General features: G+C 39.0%; 1 protein-coding gene across 1 annotated transcript in view; it reads left to right on the top strand.

Moving 5' to 3' along the window:
- The window catches only part of skia (v-ski avian sarcoma viral oncogene homolog a), a 240,843-nt gene that overhangs the window by 209,914 nt on the left and 10,438 nt on the right, over positions 1-20,491 (top strand). The window contains exons 2-3 of the mRNA XM_028807475.2: positions 17,513-17,632; positions 18,292-18,392. Coding sequence (XP_028663308.1) covers positions 17,513-17,632; positions 18,292-18,392 — 221 coding nt within the window. The remainder of the gene's footprint in view (positions 1-17,512; positions 17,633-18,291; positions 18,393-20,491) is intronic.

Raw genomic sequence — 20,491 nt, 5'->3', positions numbered from 1 at the left:
GTGAGAAGGACCTCTTGCGATAGTCATGCCAATCAGTCTGTCTGTGTCCACATGAAACAGCTTGTTGAAATTTGACTTATTTTTCAAAGAAACTTGTTGGAGCAGTTCAGGTTCTTTAGATATCTCAAACAGATCTTGCTATAAAGGTTTAAAATTTGAAAATCTCCATTTGAAAGCATTTGCCGATCTGAGAACCTACCTATTTTAAAACAGAGAAACATTATGTGCGACTTCAACTACAAATTCATTTACTGTTTCAATTTCACATTGAAGCCGTTTGCAGCAACTTGTATATTTTGTATATTTTCTGCTTTTACTCATTCTACAGTTGCTCAGATGCCCATTGCAAGTGAGTCAAATGTTAGGAAAGGCGTGCTCAAGTAGTCTAACAAAGCAGCACCTTTCTCCTGCTGCTTTAGGTAAGTTAACCATAAAAGTACAAAAAAAGTCACTTCTCTGGAAATGAGTGGAAGAGGAAGGCGGTTATGTGAGCGTTTATACAGTAAGACTGACTTAATTGAACTAATATTATCTGCAGATTATTATTTTGAAGGAGAAACATTATCAACCTAAAGGCTAAATGGCGCTTGAGCTAATTTATTACACCATTAAGCCACAGCTCCCCTAAGTGATATACAGTAAACATAGCATTGATTTAGAAATGGAACTGCATTTGATATGCAGGCAGAAGATCAGAGCCACAGTACTCACAGCAAGGACCATGCTGTATGTATGAAGTGGCTGATTGTGCCGCAAACAGCAAGGACAGTGCGGGATTATAGTTTGCATATGATAAGGAGTTACTTTAGCAGTATAACATACAGTACAACAGACTGAGCTGAGGTTACAGTTTATTCAGATAATTTTTTTTCTTCTGTGTATCTTCAAACTGGAGTTAAAATCTTTAAGATAATCATCACATGTGGTTAATCATACTAAATAATAAATCATTTATTCCAAAGTTCTTAGTAATTAATATAATTTTAATTAATTAATGGATTTTAACTAATAGCTAGATGGGAGACATCTTTCTCTGGGCAATTATTGGGTACTACTCTGTTGAGTATACTCTCAGAAATGGTATGTTTAAGAAAACTGAACATCAGTTAGTCACAGACCCTCCACCACCAACACACATCAGTCAATGCCATTTTTACGTCAGGTGAACTGGAGTCTGCTTTGCATGAAAGCTATTCAGCAATAACAAGCCCATTTTGGCTACATTTATAACACCATGACATTGTAAAGTACTGTTAAAAAAGCATGTATTTAATTTAGTTTACTAACACATGTAATTAACACTGTAATTGTTATTATTTTTCAATTTGATTCACTGTTGCAAAAATATTTTATTAACAAAAATGTGATAACTGACTGTTGGATGTAACTAAAAATGTAACTTTTTCTTCTTTTGGCTCCTCCTGTTAGCGGTTGCCACAGCGAATCATCTTCTTCCATATCTTTCTGTCCTCTGCATCTTGTTCTGTTACACCCATCACCTGCATATCCTCTATCACCATATCCATAAACCTTCTCTTAGGCCTTCCTCTTTTTCTCTTGCCTGGCAGCTCTATCTTTAGCATCCTTCTCCCAATATACTCAACATCTCTCCCCTGCACATGTCCAAACCAAAGCAATCTCACCTCTCTGACTTTGTCTCCCAACAGTCCAACTTGAGCTGACCCTCTAATGTACTAATTTCTAATCCTGTCCATCCTCGTCACACCCAATGCGAATCTTAGCATCTTTAACTCTGCTACCTCCAGCTCTGTCTCCTGCTTTCTGGTCAGTGCCACCATCTCCAAACCATATAACATAGCTGGTCTCACTACCGTCCTGTAGACCTTCCCTTTCACTCTTGCTGATATCCGTCTGTCACAAATCACTCCTGACACTCATCTCCACCAATTCCACCTGCCTTCAATCTCTTTTTCACCTCTCTTCCACAATCCCCATTACTCTGTACTGTTGATCCCAAGTATTTAAAATCATCCACCTTCTCCAACTCTACTCCTTGCATCCTCACCATTCCACTGACCTCCAGCTTATTTACACACATGTATTCTGTCTTGTTCCTACTGACCTTCATTCCTCTCCTCTCTATAGCATATTTCCACCTCTCCAGGGTCTCCTCAACTTGCTCCCTACTATCGTTACAGATCACATTGTCATAAGCAAACATCATAGACCACAGGGACTCCTGTCTAATCTCGTCTGTCAACCTGTCCAACACCATTACAAATAAGAAAGGGCTCAGAGCCGATCCCTGATGTAATACCACCTCCACCTTGAATGCATCCGTCACTCCTACTGCAGACCTCACCACAGTCACACTTCCCTCGTACATATCCTGTACATCTCTTACATACTTCTCTGCCACTCCCAACTTCCTCATACAGTACCACAACTCCTCTTGTGGCACCCTGTCATATGCTTTCTCCAGGTTCACAAAGACGCAATGCAACTCCTTGTGGCCTTCTGTATACTTCTCCATCAACACCCTCAGAGCAAACATTGCATCTGTGGTGCTCTTTCTTGGCATGAAACCATATTGCTGCTCACTAATCATCACCTCACCTCTTAACCTAGTTTCCACTACTCTTTCCCATGACTTCATGCTGTGGCTCATCAATTCTATCCCCCTGTAGTTACTACTGTCCTGCACATCCCCCTTATTCTTAAATATCGGCACCAGTACACTTCTTATCCACTCCTCAGGCATCCTCTCACTTTCCAATATTACATTAAACAATCTGGTTAAAAACTCCACTGCCATCTCTCCTAAACACCTCCATGCTTCCACAGGTATGTCGTCTGGACCAACGGCTTTTCCATTCTTCATCTTCTTCATAGCTGTCCTTACTTCCTCCTTGCTAATCCGTTGCACTTCCTGATTCACTATCTCCACATCATCTAACCTCTTCTCTTTCTCGTTCTCTTCATTCATGAGACTCTCAAAGTACTCTTTTCATCTGCTCAACACACTCTCCTTGCTTGTGAGTACGTTTCCATCTTTATCCTTTATTACCCTAACCTGCTGCACATCTTTTCCAGCTTGGTCCCTCTGTCTAGCCAATCGGTACAGGTCCTTTTCTCCCTCCTTAGTGTCCAACCTCTCCTACAACTCATCATACACCTTTTCTTTAGCCTTCGCCACCTCTCTCTTCACCTTGCACCTTATCTCCTTGTACGCTTGTCTACTTTCTGCATCTCTCTGACTATCCCACTTCTTCTTTGCTATCCTCTTCCTCTGTATACTCTCCTGTACTTCCCCATCCCACCACCAGGTTTCCTTTTCCTCCTTCCTCTGTCCAGATGTCACACCAAGCACCCTTCTTGCTGTCACCTTTACTACTTCTGCTGTAGTTTCCCAGCTGTTTGGTAACTTTTCACTGCCACCCAGTGCCTGTCTCACCTTCTCCCTAAACTGAACCTTACAGTCTTTCTTTTTTAACTTCCACCATTTGATCCTTGGCTCTGCCCTCACTTTCTTCCTCTTCTTGATCTCCAACGTCATACATACATTCCACCATCCTATGCTGCTTAACTACACTTTCCCCTGCCACTACTTTGCAGTCTTCAATCTCTTTCAGATTGACTCTTCTGCATAGGATGTAATCTACCTGTGTGCATCTTCCTCCACTCTTGTACGTCACCCTATGTTCCTCTCTGTTCTTAAAATACGTATTCACCACAGCCATGTTCATCCTTTTGGCAAAATCCACTATCCTCTGACCTTCTTAATTCCTGTCCTTGACACCATACCTACCCATCACCTCCTCATCCCCTCTGTTCCCTTCACCGACATTTTCATTGAAATCCGCTCCAATCACTACTTTCTGTCCCTTGGGTACACTGTTCATCACTTTGTCCAACTCACTGCAATTGGGTACACTGTTCATCACTTCATCCAACTCACTCCAAAAATCTTCTTTCTCATCCATTGCACACCCAACTTGCGGTGCATATGCACTAATAACATTCATCATCACACCTCCAGTTTCCAGCTTCGTAATCATTACTCTGTCTGACACTTTTTTCACCTCCAGAACAGTCTCCATTTCTCCTCCTATCCACACCATGATAGAACAATTTGAATCCACCTTCGATTCACCTGGCCTTACTCCCCTTCCATTTAGTCTCTTGCACGCACGATATATCAACCTTCCTTCTCTCCATCATACCGGCTTACTCTCTCCCCTTACCAGTCATACTGCCAACATTCAAAGTTCCTACCCTCAGTTCCACTCTCTTTACCTTCCTCCTCTCCGCCTGCCTCTGAACACATCTCCCCCCTCTTCTCCTTCTTCTTCTTCTTTGGCCAACAGTAGCCCAATTTCCGCCAGCACCCTGTTGACTAACAGTACTGGTGGCGGTCATTGTTAACTCGGGGCTCGACCGATCTGGTATGGAAATTTGTATTGTTGTCCGCATATTGATTCAGCAAAATTTTACACTGGATGCCCTTCCTGACGTAACCCTCCCCATTTTTCCGGGCTTGGGACCGGCACGAAGAAACACACAGGTTTGTGCATCCCCTGTGGCTGGGTTATGTAACTAAAAATGTAAAATGCTCCAAATTTCATATTAGTTAACTTAGTCAACAAACAAACCTGAATGTTACGTCATGCATACATTTTCTAATTTGGTAGTAGGTGCAGAAGACTGATGACCGGTTTTGCTCATTTCTGGCCACTGTTTAGATATGGTGCCCCCTAGTGATCAATGCCGGAGCCAGATTTATTCTCATACTTTACTTGCAAACTTTACAAATGTCATTTGTAAAAATTAGTTTTCCTTCATATGCTGGTGATAGTACACTGTAGGCATATTTAAAAAATACATGCTATAAATTTATATCAATGCTGATATTTTAAACTTAGCCATTTACCAATAAATCTTTTTATTTATGACACCAATCTAACATTTTCTTATCTTGTTTCCAAATTAGGTCTGCTTTCTGCATCTTAGAACCAAGGGAAACTTAAAGCAATAAATTAATATATTGTACAGAAAAAGCTATGTTATTCAGAGTTATTAAGTGAAATTCACTACTATGATCTTTTCTGTCAGGATTGTCAGATGGTTCCATTTACACTCAGCATTTAATTCAAAGCACCAATTATTGACTAACATCTAGTCCTTCATAGGCCATCTATCTTTCCATCCTTTTGTCTTCTATCCCACATATTATTACAATAAAACCACTAAATGTAGCTGTGTTATTAGTTCATTCTAAAATATTCATGCAGGTACTGAGCAGCCAGTTGGCCTAGAAATTTTGACCTACTTTTCCCAAAAGAACTATTGAACCCAAAAGATTGCTTTTCCAGGATCTCCTATTTACTGGAGTTTTCTTTTTCTTTCATGTTCTTGTTTAGCTTCATATATCCATCTGTCCATCCATTATTCAACCCATGTTATATTTATACCCATGTTATATTAATATGTTTTGTTATTAAGTTTAATATCACTGTTCTCTGTGCCCACTGTTATGGACTCATTCATACAGGCAGACCAAGTATGGTACACAGGGGCTCACCATCAGCTTTTAGAATTGCCGAGCCAAGCACAGGACTAGAGAGCCAAAGACAACTGGAGAATTGAATAGTCAGCCTAAAGACAGACTAGTATATTTCTGTCTTCTGTCAGTACATTCCTTGTTGGGAGAATGAGAACTGTATGTAGGCATTGTGCTATTCCTGTATTTTTGAAGGTGGGATTTGAGTCCTTTCCTGTCCTTGTTTGAATCCAGAGAGGGAGCCTGCACATGGAGCAACCAGAATATAAGGATGGACCTACGGCCAACACTTTGAAGCTGCCGGGCAGAAGATTATGTCTTCCGTCCGGTGAAAATCCTTTCAGTGTGGCAAATGAAAGATGGCAGACTGCGTTGATCAAGACACCCACATGCTTGAGAGTCTGTCATAAGCTTCCCGTTTGTGATATCCGCATGAAACCGTCAGTAAAGAGCTAAATTATCCTCTGTACTTATCATGTAATCTTGTAACCGTCATATTGCATGCTGGGGGGGATAATACCTTTTTAATTTATAATTATTTAAATTCAGGTTAATTAAAACGCAGCAATTGAAAAGAACACATTTCCAGAAAGCTAATGCCTCTTAAGGAAACAACCCACTAGCTATATCCTAACTACAGGGTCACGGGGGTCGGCTGGAGCCAATCCCAGCCAACATAGGGCGCAAGGCAGGAAACAAACCCTGGGCAGGGCGCCAGCCCACCGCAGAGCACACACACACACACACACACACCAAGCACACACTAGGGACAATTTAGGATCACCAATGCACCTAACCTGCATGTCTTTGGACTGTGTATTATTTTGGACATTTTTATAAAAAACACTAACATTTTTGAATGATTATATTTTATTTCAAATTCTAGCTTAGGTTACCAATGTAACACTGCAGATCCTGTGGTCTTTGCCAGAGGACATGTGCAAGGTTAAATGACCATGGAGACTAAAGGATTCTGTTTGAAAATGCTGAGTTGCCATGCTGCCTTGAAGTTGTTGCTAGTGACAGCATATCTGTTAAGCTTATGAATTCTGTTAATCTGGAAATCTTTTTAGCACACTTGCCAACATGGCAGCATAAGTAACAGCAGTTGCATAAGTTTGGAAGAAGCAAAAGCTGAATGTCTTTGGTGCTGATAACAATATCATCCTTGAGTGAAAACCACCACACTCCCATACATGGCCAAGTATTAAATCATGAGCATACTGCCAAAACATGATAGGTTGCTACAACTGACAATACAAAACACCCCTAGAATATTTCTCATCACCTGGCAGGCTATTAACTAGTATAATATGCAGTTGCACATCACTCGTTTGATGCAGTCTGATCTTTCTTACGTTCCGTAATAATAATATTTTATTTATATGATGGGGTTTTCTGCTTTCCTAAGTTACATTACAGGAAAAAGAAAGAAATAAGTTAGAAATGCAGTAGTAAGTAGATTGATTTAAATCAATTTTCCAAATGGCACAGTATCTTTTAAGTCTTTGTTTAAAAACTGGCTGTGATTTAACTTCATCAAAACTCACCCAGGAGCAGAATCTGAACTGTAGTACCAAACAGTACTCTTCTTGAACTTGGGAACAATAAATAATAGCCCTTCTTCAAAAAACCAAAGCTGTGAATCAGAAACACAGAACTGGTTATCAGCAAGACAAGAAGGAGTAAGGTTACTGTAACAACTAAGACTTTAGTAGTATTTAATAAGAGTATGTGAAATGTGTTCTCAAGCCTTGATGCAAGTTACAACTTTAGCAGCAGTATTCTGAACATGATGGAGTTTGTTTAACACTAAATTTATAAGCCCTTGTAATAAGGCTTTACAATAGACCAGCCTAGAATTTATTAGTACATGAACTTAAAGTTTTCCATCCACAATAGATAAAGATAGTCCAAGACAAGCAATATTTCTCAAATTAAAAAATGATGTTTTCACCAGATATATAACATGTAGTTTGAACAACAGGGAGGAATGAACTTAGATTGCTAACTTCTGCAATGACCTTGGGATTCATGTATAAAACTGCCTATGTTCAGATACATGTTTAAGCTGTTTCTTATAATATAGTCAGGATTTAGGCAACAGATTGGCTTAAAGTTATGGTAAGTTTCAACCATCTGTAAGTTCTTTTCAGACTTTTTTTGGTGTTGGCATTTTGACAGCTTGAGGTGGCAGGGTATTGAAATGACAGAAAATCTAATTTCATTGCATATTTCAATGACACTTAAGTTACATTCACAATGAGATGTTCTTGAACTAATTATAATCCAGTTAATTGACACATTCTTTCAATATAGCTGTCTTCAGTGTTGGTAATAACTCCTACTGCATATACTTAATGTTGATTGCTTTTAGTTTGTAGCCTGTCTATTATGTCTATAAAAAGGAAGTACATAACTGGCAATGGCAACATCAGGAGGATATTACCCATGACAGGCCAAAGCAAGTTTTTTGGGATCTCAATGAGTTTTTGGCTCACGATAATGACAGATTTATAAGCCGATTTACAATTCTATAAATGTCCCCTTTGGGTTGCGTGTTGAATTGGAGCCTACATTACAGAGGCAATCACGTGATCCCTGTTCAGTTATATTTTTTAACAACTGTAGTGCATTTGGTGAAAGGCACTTTACAGAGTGAACTGGCTGACCTGTTAGGAATCTTGCAGTTATCCCTGAACCGTGTCATGCCATCTGTACAGAACGGTATGATTAATAAGTTGAGATCAAAAGGCTATTTGCAGATATTTTCTGATTTTCCTAGTGTAATTAGTGTAATGTACTGCACGTAGGTTGTGATAAAGTCACCATCACAGAATGAATTTGCTTTTTTAAACAGAAAACACTTTCATTTAATTACTATACAACTAATATGTGATGCTCAAATGTGTCTGACCGATATTCCGCAGCTCAACCTCCAATTCCTTTATTTTACCAAACAGTATTGACTTCCCGACAGTGTTCAGAAGCCATTAAGAAGGCTAACAAGAATGTTAGATTATATAGCACGATGTGTGGAGTACAAGTCCAAGGAGGCTATGCTCAACCTTTATAATGCACTGGTGAGGCCTCATCTTGAGTACTGTGTGCAGTTTTGGTCTCCAGGCTACAAAAAGGACATAGCAGCGCTAGAAAAGGTCCAGAGAAGAGCAACTAGGCTGATTCCAGGGCTACAGGGGTTGAATTATGAGGAAAGATTAAAAGAGCTGAGCCTATACAGTTTAAGCAAAAGAAGATTAAGAGGTGACATGATTGAAGTGTTTATGAAGGGAATTAGTACAGTGGATCGAGACTGTTATTTTAAAATGAGTTCATCAAGAACACGGGGACACAGTTGGAAACTTGTTAAGGGTAAATTTCGCACAAACATTAGGAAGTTTTTCTTTACACAAAGAACGATAGACACTTGGAATAAGCTACCAAGTAGTGTGGTAGACAGTAAGACATTGGGAACTTTCAAAACTCGACTTGATGTTTTTTTGGAAAAAATAAGTTGACAGGATTGGCGAGCTTTGTTGGGCTGAATGACCTTTTCTCGTCTAGAGTGTTCTAGAGTGTTCTAGTATTGTGGGAAGCAGACTTCAGAGTTATGCTCTATGTGATGGTTTACTTGTTGGTAAGTAAGCCTAATTAATAGGGTTACAATAAAGTTTAGTATATTATAGACAGCTTGTTTAATCACTCTTTCTTAGTGGGTACATCACAAGGGGAGAAGATATAAAGAAAGTCAATTACACACATGATCAATAATACAACAGACCATTGATTAATTAAATGGACATTTACTTTGCTAAATGATTTTATTTTTTTACAAGTTCAATAAGAATGTTCTTAATTTCACACAGTTCTGTATATACAGCCTGAGTCAATGCACACTGTGTACTGATGGCTGGAGTCTGGTTACTACATGATGGCACATTGCTATTGGTCTCTCTACTCAGCTACTCCCACCCTTGTTTTTTTTAATTAATTTGTGGGAGATTTTTCCAGTTCTCCTCTTCAGTCAATAATACCTCAAGATCAAATCCCCTTAACACTAGAATTACCAGAGCCTACGAAAAAAACTCGTAAATCCGTCCCACCTTAAATCGCGTCTTAAATCCGTTTGCACCTCTCCGCTAGAGTCCTTTGTCATCTAAATGTGCTGATAAACAAAAGCTACTAGCAGCCAGCTATTCCATCCCCCCACCGACTTAGAACGACTTTCTCCTAGCTCATGGCTTGCCTTCATTTGATTATCTGGGATTGAAGTGGAGTTTTAGAGTGGAAATAATATACAGTAGTGTTATTTGGAATACACGCATTTCATGTGTGTTCCGTTCCGTTCAGTAGTCTGTGCAAACACATTTTTAAAACAGAAACGTTTTTCATATTCTAATAGTAAATGACAAAATGTAGGCATAAACTATATAACGTATGAAGCCTGAAGTCCATATATCAAAGAAACACTTTCACAAAAGGTACAAATAAGAGAACACGTGCGCTTTTCTTCAAAAATATAACTGCACAAAAAAAAAAAGCCACGTTAGCATGCCACATTGACATTCTTACTACAACCGCCGTGGTGGCGTAATGGTATCAGCTCCTGACTGGGGATCAGAGGGTGGCGAGTTCGATCCCGCACGGCTCCACTTCGAGAAATGAACTGCTCTTATTCTTACAATTTTAGAATAACAACATAAATTTGATTTCAGTCTGTAACAGCTGGTGTAACTTATGATATTGGTGAAGGTTAGCTTTTTTTTTTTTTTAATTCACTTTTCATTCTCGCAGTCACATTCAGAATCAATCCATACAACCCCATCTGACATAAAGACGCGCTATAGGTCTGCAGTGTACCACGATGCATACTACCGCCCCCCCCCCCCCCAAAAGGGTTCTGACACACAAACGCTGGCGAAGCTGCCTTCTTCGTATCTCACCGTCACCTGAAATCAGCAGTTCTTAACATTGCACCACGCAAGCTATCGTATCAACCACTAACTGTAACTTGCTTTCTTTATTCTTCGGTTATAGTCTTGAATAAAAGTGCACTTTTATTTATGTGAAAACAGCTGTGTCAGATGGGGTTGTATGGATTGATAAGCAGCTAAGAACTGCTGATTGCAAGTGACGGTGAGATACGAAGAAGGCAGCTTCGCCAGCGTTTGTGTGTCAGAACCCTTTGGGGGGGGGGGGGGGGGTAGTATGCATCGTGGTACACTGCAGACCTATAGCGCGTCTTTATGTCAGATGGGGTTGTATGGATTGATTCTGAATGCGACTGTGAGAATGAAAAGTGAATTAAAAAAAAAAAAAGCTAACCTTTACCAGTATCATAAGTTACACCGGCTGTTACGGACTGAAATCAAATTTATGTTGTTATTCTAAAATTGTAAGAATAAGAGCAGTTCATTTCTCGAAGTGGAGCCATGCGAACTCGCCACCCTCTGATCCCCAGTCAGGAGCTGATACCATTACGCCACCGTGGCGGTTGTAGTAAGAATGTCAATGTGGCATGCTAACGCGGCTTTTTTTTTTTGTGCAGTTATATTTTTGAAGAAAAGCGCACGTGTTCTCTTATTTGTACCTTTTGTGAAAGTGTTTCTTTGATATATGGACTTCAGGCTTCATACGTTATATAGTTTATGCCTACATTTTGTCATTTACTATTAGAATATGAAAAACGTTTCTGTTTTAAAAATGTGTTTGCACAGACTACTGAACGGAACGGAACACACATGAAATGCGTGTATTCCAAATAACACTACTGTATATTATTTCCACTCTAAAACTCCACTTCAATCCCAGATAATCAAATGAAGGCAAGCCATGAGCTAGGAGAAAGTCGTTCTAAGTCGGTGGGGGGATGGAATAGCTGGCTGCTAGTAGCTTTTGGTTATCAGCACATTTAGATGACAAAGGACTCTAGCGGAGAGGTGCAAACGGATTTAAGACGCGATTTAAGGTGGGACGGATTTACGAGTTTTTTCGTAGGCTCTGGTAATTCTAGTGTTAAGTTTCATTTTGTGCCATTTTCCCTTTATTCTTCTATGGTTTGTGGTAAAGAGGTTGCTTGTGAACATGAGCAAATTTGTATGGTGATTAGATCATGAATATTCAAAAAGGTGTTTTTATTATGTCATATATATGGCTTAAAAAGCATACACACATGTAGTTGATATCAGATTTTAAAAAGCAGATTATTTTTGTGCATGCGGTATATTTGCCTTTCAATCGTGAGCACAATTTTAGCATGGAATCTAAGCAAGATTTTATACATGACGCCCTTGGACAGGAGAACAGTCAAACATTACTGTGAGAATTACCATTGAACCATTGAACATACCTTAGACACTGCTTAATTTCACATAAGCAGGCAGTCATAACAGCTAGTTTAAGTATCTTTTACATAACAACAGTAGTCCATACCATGGGTATAAACAAAGAATGTAGGTATTGATAAGTAGAAATTCCAGGACTAAGCACCATAGCACATCCTAGGTTATCAGAAGCTACTGGAAATATATGTGTTCTCACTGTAATATATTGACAATGTTTAATTAAAAAGACCAGAAATAGTCTAATAGTGGCAGTAATAAAGTAAATATACAAAGAGGAAATGAGAACTCAAGTTGTACTGTATGATATACTGTATCAAAGGCAACACTGAGTTCTAAAAGAACCTGCATCAGCTTATCAATTGACACTTTTGCCATTTTGTCTCAGTGCTATACCCTGAAAATTAAACAGGCTGGAGTGATTCAATAAGATCATTTAAATGCACATGTCCCTTTTATTAGCTGATATTTTCTGTTGAGCAAATTTAGTTTTTTTTTTTTTTACTGTAACTTACACTTTTATCACTTCATTTATTAAATGGGATCCATTCAGCTCACTAGGAAGTGGCAGTAATTTATATTGAATCTTCAATGACAAGCAAACATTGACAAAATTGAGGAGATTAGTGGTGATATGGGCATAAAGCAGGGTCTTTACAGGATGGAGAGAACTTGTTTTTAAGAAGTCATTATTTCTTCATTTCTTTGTAATGCTTCATTATCAGATAAGATCTACTGTTATTGCAAATCTTCTTCAAGGATATCTTGTCAATTTATGAAACCAAATTTTAACATTTTGTTCATGGACGATGTTGCCATAGAACAAAGATCCAAACTTGCAGGCAAGCAGAGGTCAATTTAGATGCATTTATCTAAACTGAAGGTCTAGTCTGAAGTCTGTTTTTATTTTAGATCTTTGACACTGAGAACTGCAGAAGTTACAGTAGACTGATGTGAAGGTGAACAGGTTTCTCTTGTCAAATGCCACATGAAAACTCAGCCATCTCCATTTTGTGCTATGAGCTAATGTGAGGTTGATTTACAGGAAGGACCCTCCTTTCCGCCAAACTGCCCTATCTGCAGTTTGGGGAAGGCCAGCTGTAAAGGAGGGGCTAAGGGGACGTGCTGTGTAAGCTTCTGCTTGAAACTGCTTGCCATCTCTTTGCATCATCTGATTGCAGTTCTTAGCAGAGAGAAACAGAAAGACTGAGCAAGCGTTCACACAAGTGTACAATAAGACCACTCTTCTTGGTTAAAACAAAAAATAAAATTCTTCAGCCAGATCATTGTAACATGTCCAAAAAGAAGTACTTCTATAAATTCCACCCTTTCCTCCCATGGGTGAAACTCATAAGAATGCAAGCAGCAGATGATCAGAGTGTTTCCTTAGCTTTACTGGCTCAGTTTGTTTTATTTTACCTATATTGAAAAAGCTCAAGAGTGGCAGAATGAACAAACAATGAAGAATGCTACCAAAATTAATAAGCATCAATTACTGAGTTCCTTGGCTGGCATATGTCTTTTTGTGACTGAAGAAAGTAGGATATGAGTGCCATTTAAGAACTGAGAATGTGTACTTTCTAACTTTACATTTGTATTACTAAATTTGTTTGGAAAGGAAATACCTTCTTCAAGATTCAGGAAGCTTTGTCGTCTCTGAGTCTCAGTTGTGGGAACTACTTACTGTTTGAATGTCGATTACCAGCAACTCTTGGGGAAGGAGGAGGTGGGGTTTAAATGCAAAGAGATAAGTATTAGTTTTCATTGACATGCCCCAGCATGATTAGTTGATTTTGCATTTAGATAAACATTTCAACTTAAACATTATTTGGATCGTAATGTGTAGGATGTGTAGGAAAAGAACACAAGTTTCATATTTTTCCTTTCCATATTGAAGTGTGTACAGTGCTGAATAAGTCTTAAGCATTGATTCTGGTTTAGAAGAAAACACAACTCTGTCTTCTCCCTTAATTTTAATAGCCATCCAGGACCACTCATCCTGTATTATTTTCACAAGTTCTTTCATCTGTTTTTGTTTGTTTATATGCGTGTACTGGGAATGTTTTTTCCAGTAGCAAACCTTGCCATGCTTTTGTCTTTGAAGCTTTATCTCCAGATGTTAATAATCAAGGTAAAAGCTTACCTTTATTTAGGGCTCAGTTAGGGACCATAAGTTGCACCTTTAGCATGTGTTACTTTTTAGGTCTTAGTCTCAAGTCGACTCCTAATTGAACATTGTTCTAGCTAATTATGTTATGCCCAGCGTTTCGTGTTTTGATTTTTTTTTTAATGTTTGTCTTGTGTTTGGGTTCCCACTAAATTCCAGAACACATGCACTTCAGCCTGTGCTAGTAGACGGTTAACCAGGTCATCACAGTGACACATCCCTTTTTTTGTAAAATCTGACATATTAGTGGTACTTTTTTTAATGTGGGTTAAGGGGTTGATGGTGCAATTTTAGCACTGAATCAGAGCACCATTCATTGGTAAAACAAAATCAAGCTGTAGCAGATAAAATGATCATTTAAAAAAAAAGAAGTGGTGTTAAACATATACTTGTAATTGACAGTACAACAACTGAACAACCCTTGGGCATCACTGGTTAGATCAAAAGCAACAGACACACTTGTGCCCACATTCTGAAAGCTTTCCACAGCTCTAAAAATCAGTTGCACTGAATAACATTCTTCCACACAGGAACATTTAGACAGGATCAGCCTTCAGATACAGTTACAGTATTTTTGATATAACTGCCTCAAAAAAAAGAGTTTTTTGCAACTTTATATAAGAATAATATAAAGGAATGTCATCGAAGAGAAATATTTTTGGAAGCCAAAGCAATTTCTGCATTCTGGACTCATTCCATCCATCCTTTTTCCAAACCACACAGAGTACCTGTTTCACTTCACCAATCCACCTAAACCATATGTCTCTGGAGTAGGGTAAGAAGATAGAACACCAAGATGTAACCTCTGCAGGCATGGGAATAACATGCAAACTCTACACAGGGAGCATCCAGGACTTGAACCATGGTGCTGCTACTGAGCCACCCCATTCTAGACTCATTTTGGATTCACATCAAATGATATAGGAGAGTTAGATAACTTTTAAAAAGCAGTAGTTAGATTCCCAAATATGAGTAATTTGTAGACAAATGTAAAACACAATCACTTTTGTGGCTGTAATGAAGTAATTTGCACTGTAAAAAAGCTTGTTTAAATTAAGAAAAATACTGCAAAATTACTTTAAACCATAGCCCAAACCAAGTGCCCCACACCTCAAATGGCACTGGTAAAACAATCTACCATTGGGGTTTAATTTTATTAGTTATTGAAATTAGATAAATGGCTTACCATCACACCCCTGTGTTCACTCACTTGTATTAGTGTCTCTGCTTTAGCTCCATGTGATTGAACATGAATACTGTATATGTTTGCGTATCATGGAGTGGTTCCTCTAGACATGCTTAGTTTAGGCCTTGTACTAATGGGATGGGCTGTGACTTTCCATGATCTTGTACTAGGTGCTGTTTTACAAATATCTGTGGATGTATGAGCTGTACTGACTAACATTTATGTACCTATCAATCCAACAGGTTTTAACCACCTGTAGCTTTGCTCCCACACTCGACCCTCACAATTGGTCTTTTTTATAAAAATGTGTAATTTAGTTCCAAAATGTTTATGCTGTCTTGATTGCTTTAAGTAAATAGGTTCAGTCCTGAAGAGTTTCAGTTAATAGCTGCCTTCCTCTTAATAATGTTTTACCACCTGTTGCTCAGCTGCTTGATTCATTTGTACCCTCCCCCTCCTCCCACACCAATATGAGGAGTCTGGCTGAGATGTCAGCACTCATCTGCAAAAATACCTTCTTGCTGCTGTCACCACAGATCTGCCAGTGGGAGCGAGACTTAGCCTGTTAACTGTACAATAGCCAACTTTAGTGTCAGAAAATTGAGCTGATTTCAAAGAGCATGGACAGGTGGTGGAAATGCCTACACTCCACCATACTCACATTTCCTGAAGATGTTCTGAGAACAGTGGTAAGAGGATGCCAGTACCTCACACATACACACACACACACACACACACACACAAAAGCACCCCAAAAATAAAGATTTCATTTTCTACATATGCTTTTATACAGCAGTTTTGTTCAGTGTTGAAATCTTTGCCCAGGTTAAGTATTTTTTAAACCTTAATGAAATGTTTGACAGATAATTCTGAAATTTCACACATCGAAAAACAAAGTGGAAGACCAAAAGTTTTTTCTTTACATTTTAATAATGGCTATTCTTGATTCAAATGTGCATCAGATTAATTTTACCATATTGACCTTGCTCTACCCAATTGTTTTCACAGATGGTATATAAGTACATTAACATATACAGTACATGGTGCAGTTTTTGTTCATTACTTTTATTGTTTTACATAACACTGTATGGTGATCTTTACTTTGAAAGTAACTGTACAAATGGCAGCTCACAAGGAAGGATTTTCTCCTAGAACCAAATGTTAGGGTAGAGCACGAATGAATGGTTTCTGCAGGAAGCATAGAAAATAATAGTTCATTTGGGTGTCTTGCTTCATCTTTCACAGCAAAACTACATGGTGTCATGATCCATCCATCCATTATCCAACCCGCTATATCCTAACTACAGGGTCACGGGGGTCTGCTGAAGCCAATCCCAGCCAACACAGGGCGCAAGGCAAGAAACAAACACCAGGCAGTGTGCCAGCCCACCGCAGGGCACGCACACACACTAACCCACACTAGGGACAATTTGGAATCGCCAGTGCACCTAACCTGCATATCTTTGGACTGTGGGAGGAAACCGGAGTACCCGGAGGAAACCCACGCAGACACAGGGAGAACATGCAAATTCCACGCAGGGAGGACCCAGGAAGTGAACCTGGGTCTCCTAACTGCAAGGCAGCAGCGCTACCCACAGTGCTACCCATCGCCCGGTGTCATGATTGTTTTTGTAAATCTTTTGCTTGGAAGAATAGTTTTTAATTTTTTCCTAGGAGTCTATAATATGCACATTTTAATTTCACTTTAATTTTATTCCTTCATTTTGTTATTGGACTTATTTATTTTCCCATTGTTATTTTGTTCCTATTGGCCATTTTGTTTTTCTGTGGGCATTGCCATTTTAAGAATCTGTTGCTAAGTCCTTTGCTAATGTCACATTTTCCAGAAGTCACAGCTTGTGGTGGTAGCTTAAATAGCATCAAATGGAGATCTCCATCTGAGTTTGTAGAAACTGAACTTTCACAAAACTTTTTGAAAGTGATGAATCTTTGGATACTAACTTTCAGGCTAGTTTTTTTTTTTAACTTTGCTTTTAGTTTCATGTGTTTTGTCACATTATTGTATGATTTCCTGGTTGTGATTTGCCCTTGTGGTCTGCCAAATTGTTAACAACTCTGGCAGAACACTTGGGATGTAAGCAGTAATTATTAACAGTTGTCATCTAATTATGACTGAGGAATGTGATATATGTGATATTAAAGAAAACATAAGGCAGGAGTCAGTTTTTACAAAAAACATAATTTGCAGAAACGGTTTTGTATACCACCTTCTCATTGAGAAGGAAAGCAATAATTTTTTTGTCATAACAGGAAAATGTCCTATTTGTCATTCTCAGGCCTCAGATATAATCCCACCCAAGAAGTCTAAACAAGAAGAGCCAAGCTTACAGCCTCCAACAGCAGACAAGGAAAAGCAATCTGACTGGTTAAATTCTTTGTCTTCCACAGCTAATAAGGTAAAATTGCTACTAAATTGGGAGTAGATAAAAGGAGAGGAATGGACATGAGTTTTACCTATAAAAACAGTTTCTCTGATGCTCAAACTTTTTGCTTGTAAAAAAGAAACAGACTACATTCATTCCAACCAGCTTGTACTGTATTAAATGGCACTTACATTTCAGTATAAACTTAAACTGTACCTTTCGGCTTTATTTTTAATTTACTTGATACTGTATGATTATTCCATTTAGAGGTATGGCAAGTCAGAACCTGGACCTGCTTCAGTGATCACAAGACATTCAGTAAATGCATATCACAGACAATATAGTATTAATTGTTCAGTAATTCTTTTATGATTACAATTTGCACATTGCATATGCTATACTATACATCTGTGCAGTATCTTTGTACAGTGTAGCTATTCTGTTCTGGCTGATGCTGACAAGACCAAAATGTCAAAAAAACAGTGTTGAGAAATCTACTGTAATGTGAAGCAATCTGGAAATACACACAGACACACATTTGCCATCACTGCATTTATAGCATTCTCATTTCCCTAAGGGGAAAAGTTGATATTTAATCTCTTATTTCAAATGAAATCTATCTCTGCTTTTCTCAGTAATTTCCTAATCTTTTTACCAGTGTTTTCAACCAATTCACTCTCCTGTTAAAACAGGGCATTAACTGTATACACCCTCGGCAGCGACCATCAGCATTTCGACCATGGTCCCCCACAATTTCAGGCAGTGAGAAAGAAAACTCTTCAGGACGAGACAGGTATGATGCTGAGACTTGTACTTTTTATGTTGCTTGGATTACTGCTGAAGAAATGAGCTCAAGCTCTCCATTGTTATACATAGTGTATGTGTGATGTCACTTGGCGTATTGCTAGATGCAGATGTTTCGTAGCATAGATCAAGCTCTACATTCTCTCTTTCTGGCCAGCATTCAGCAATACTCTGCATCAAGGAAAAAGCAAAGTAGAATTGTAAATATTAAGACTGTAGTATGGTTCTTCATTGTTTAGCTGTGCAATTGCAATGCTCCCCTAAATTGTCTACTTTAACTATTTGCATTAGCTTGCAAAATTATATATGTGTACAGTGGAACCTCGGTCTGAACACGTACAAATCGGTTTACGACCAAAAAGTTTGCCAAACTTTTGCATCTGTTCACAACCACACACTCGGTATACGAACAAGCCAGTTTCCCTGTTGGTTTGTGCGCGCCGATGATTTCCGCACGTGTTCAGTCTCTCCCTGTGCATTCCCTGTGCAGCGAGCGAGAGAGAGTGCACACACACGCGTGCGCAAGAGAGACACACACACACAGGCCCGCGAGAGAGACACACACACACAGGCGCGTGAGAGAGACATACACAGGCGCGCGAGAGAGACACATACACACACACGCACGAGAGAGAGAGAGGGAGCGGGCGAAAGAGACGGGGCTGAACGCATAAGGCAGAGAAGTTAAAGAATGCACCAGGCTTGTTTTTGTTTTCACTTCTGTTTACAGTGGTTCGTAGCATGCATTGTTGCAATGTTACTTTTCTTGGTGGTTTATTAAATTACGGATTTTTCAAATGTTCATTTTTTTCCCTGTGCCAACAACATTTATTTATATAGCACATTTTCATACAAAAAGTAGCTCAAAGTGCTTTACATAATGAAGAAAAGAAAAAGAAAAGACAAAATAAGAAATTAAAATAGGACAACATTAGTTAACATAGAAAAGGAGTAAGGTCCGATGGCCAGGGTGGACAGAAAAAACAAAAAAAAAACTCCAGACGGCTGGAGAAAAAAATAAAATCTGCAGGGGTTCCAGGCCAGGAGACCGCCCAGCCCCCTCTGGGCATTTTACCTAACATAAATGAAATAGTCCTCTTTGTAGTTAGGGTTCCCATGGAGTCACTTGATGCTGATGGTCATACAGACTTCTGGCTTTTAATCCATCCATCATTGTTGGAACATCACGGTGCTTTGCGCCACTACCAAAAGGACACTGGAAAAGGAAACAGAAGAGAGAGTAGGGGTTAGTACAGATTTTAGAGCCACCATGAATAGTTATTATAATGAATTGGATATACAGAGTATCAGGATTTAAATTACAGTGAAGTTATGAGAAGGCCATGTTAAAATAATGTGTTTTCAGCAGTTTTTTAAAGTGCTCCACTGTATTAGCCTGGCGAATTCCTATTGGTAGGCTATTCCAGATTTTAGGTGCATAACAGCAGAAGGCCGCTTCACCACTTCTTTTAAGTTTTGGTCTTGGAATTCTAAGGAGACACTCATTTGAGGATCTGAGGTTACGATTTGGAATATAAGGTGTCAGACATTCCGATATATAAGATGGGGCGAGATTATTTAAGGCTTTATAAACCATAAGCAGAATTTTAAAGTCAATCCTGAATGACACAGGTAACCAGTGTAGTGACATCAAAACTGGAGAAATGTGCTCAGATTTTGTTTTCCTGGTTAGGATTCTAGCAGCTGGATTCTGCACTAGTTGCAAACATCCATCCATCCATCCATTTTCCAACCCGCTGAATCCGAACACAGGGTCACGGGGGTCTGCTGGAGCCGATCCCAGCCAACACAGGGCACAAGGCAGGAACCAGTCCCGGGCAGGGTGTCAACCCACAGCAGTAGTTGCAAACAATTTATGTCTTTTTTGGGTAGTTCTGAGAGGAGTGCGTTACAGTACTCTAGTCGACTGAAAACAAAAGCGTGAACTAATTTCTCAGCATCTTTCAATGATATAAGAGGTCTAACTTTTGCTATGTTTCTTAAGTGAAAAAATGCTGTCCTAGTGATCTGATTAATATGCAATTTAAAATTTAGATTACAGTCAACTAAGCTTTTTACCTCCGTCTT

Source organism: Erpetoichthys calabaricus, chromosome 8 (genome assembly GCF_900747795.2).
Source record: "Erpetoichthys calabaricus chromosome 8, fErpCal1.3, whole genome shotgun sequence".
Lineage (NCBI taxonomy): Eukaryota > Metazoa > Chordata > Cladistia > Polypteriformes > Polypteridae > Erpetoichthys > Erpetoichthys calabaricus.
The sequence above is the reverse complement of the archived record's forward strand: the minus strand, read 5'-3'. Positions and strand labels throughout refer to the sequence as shown.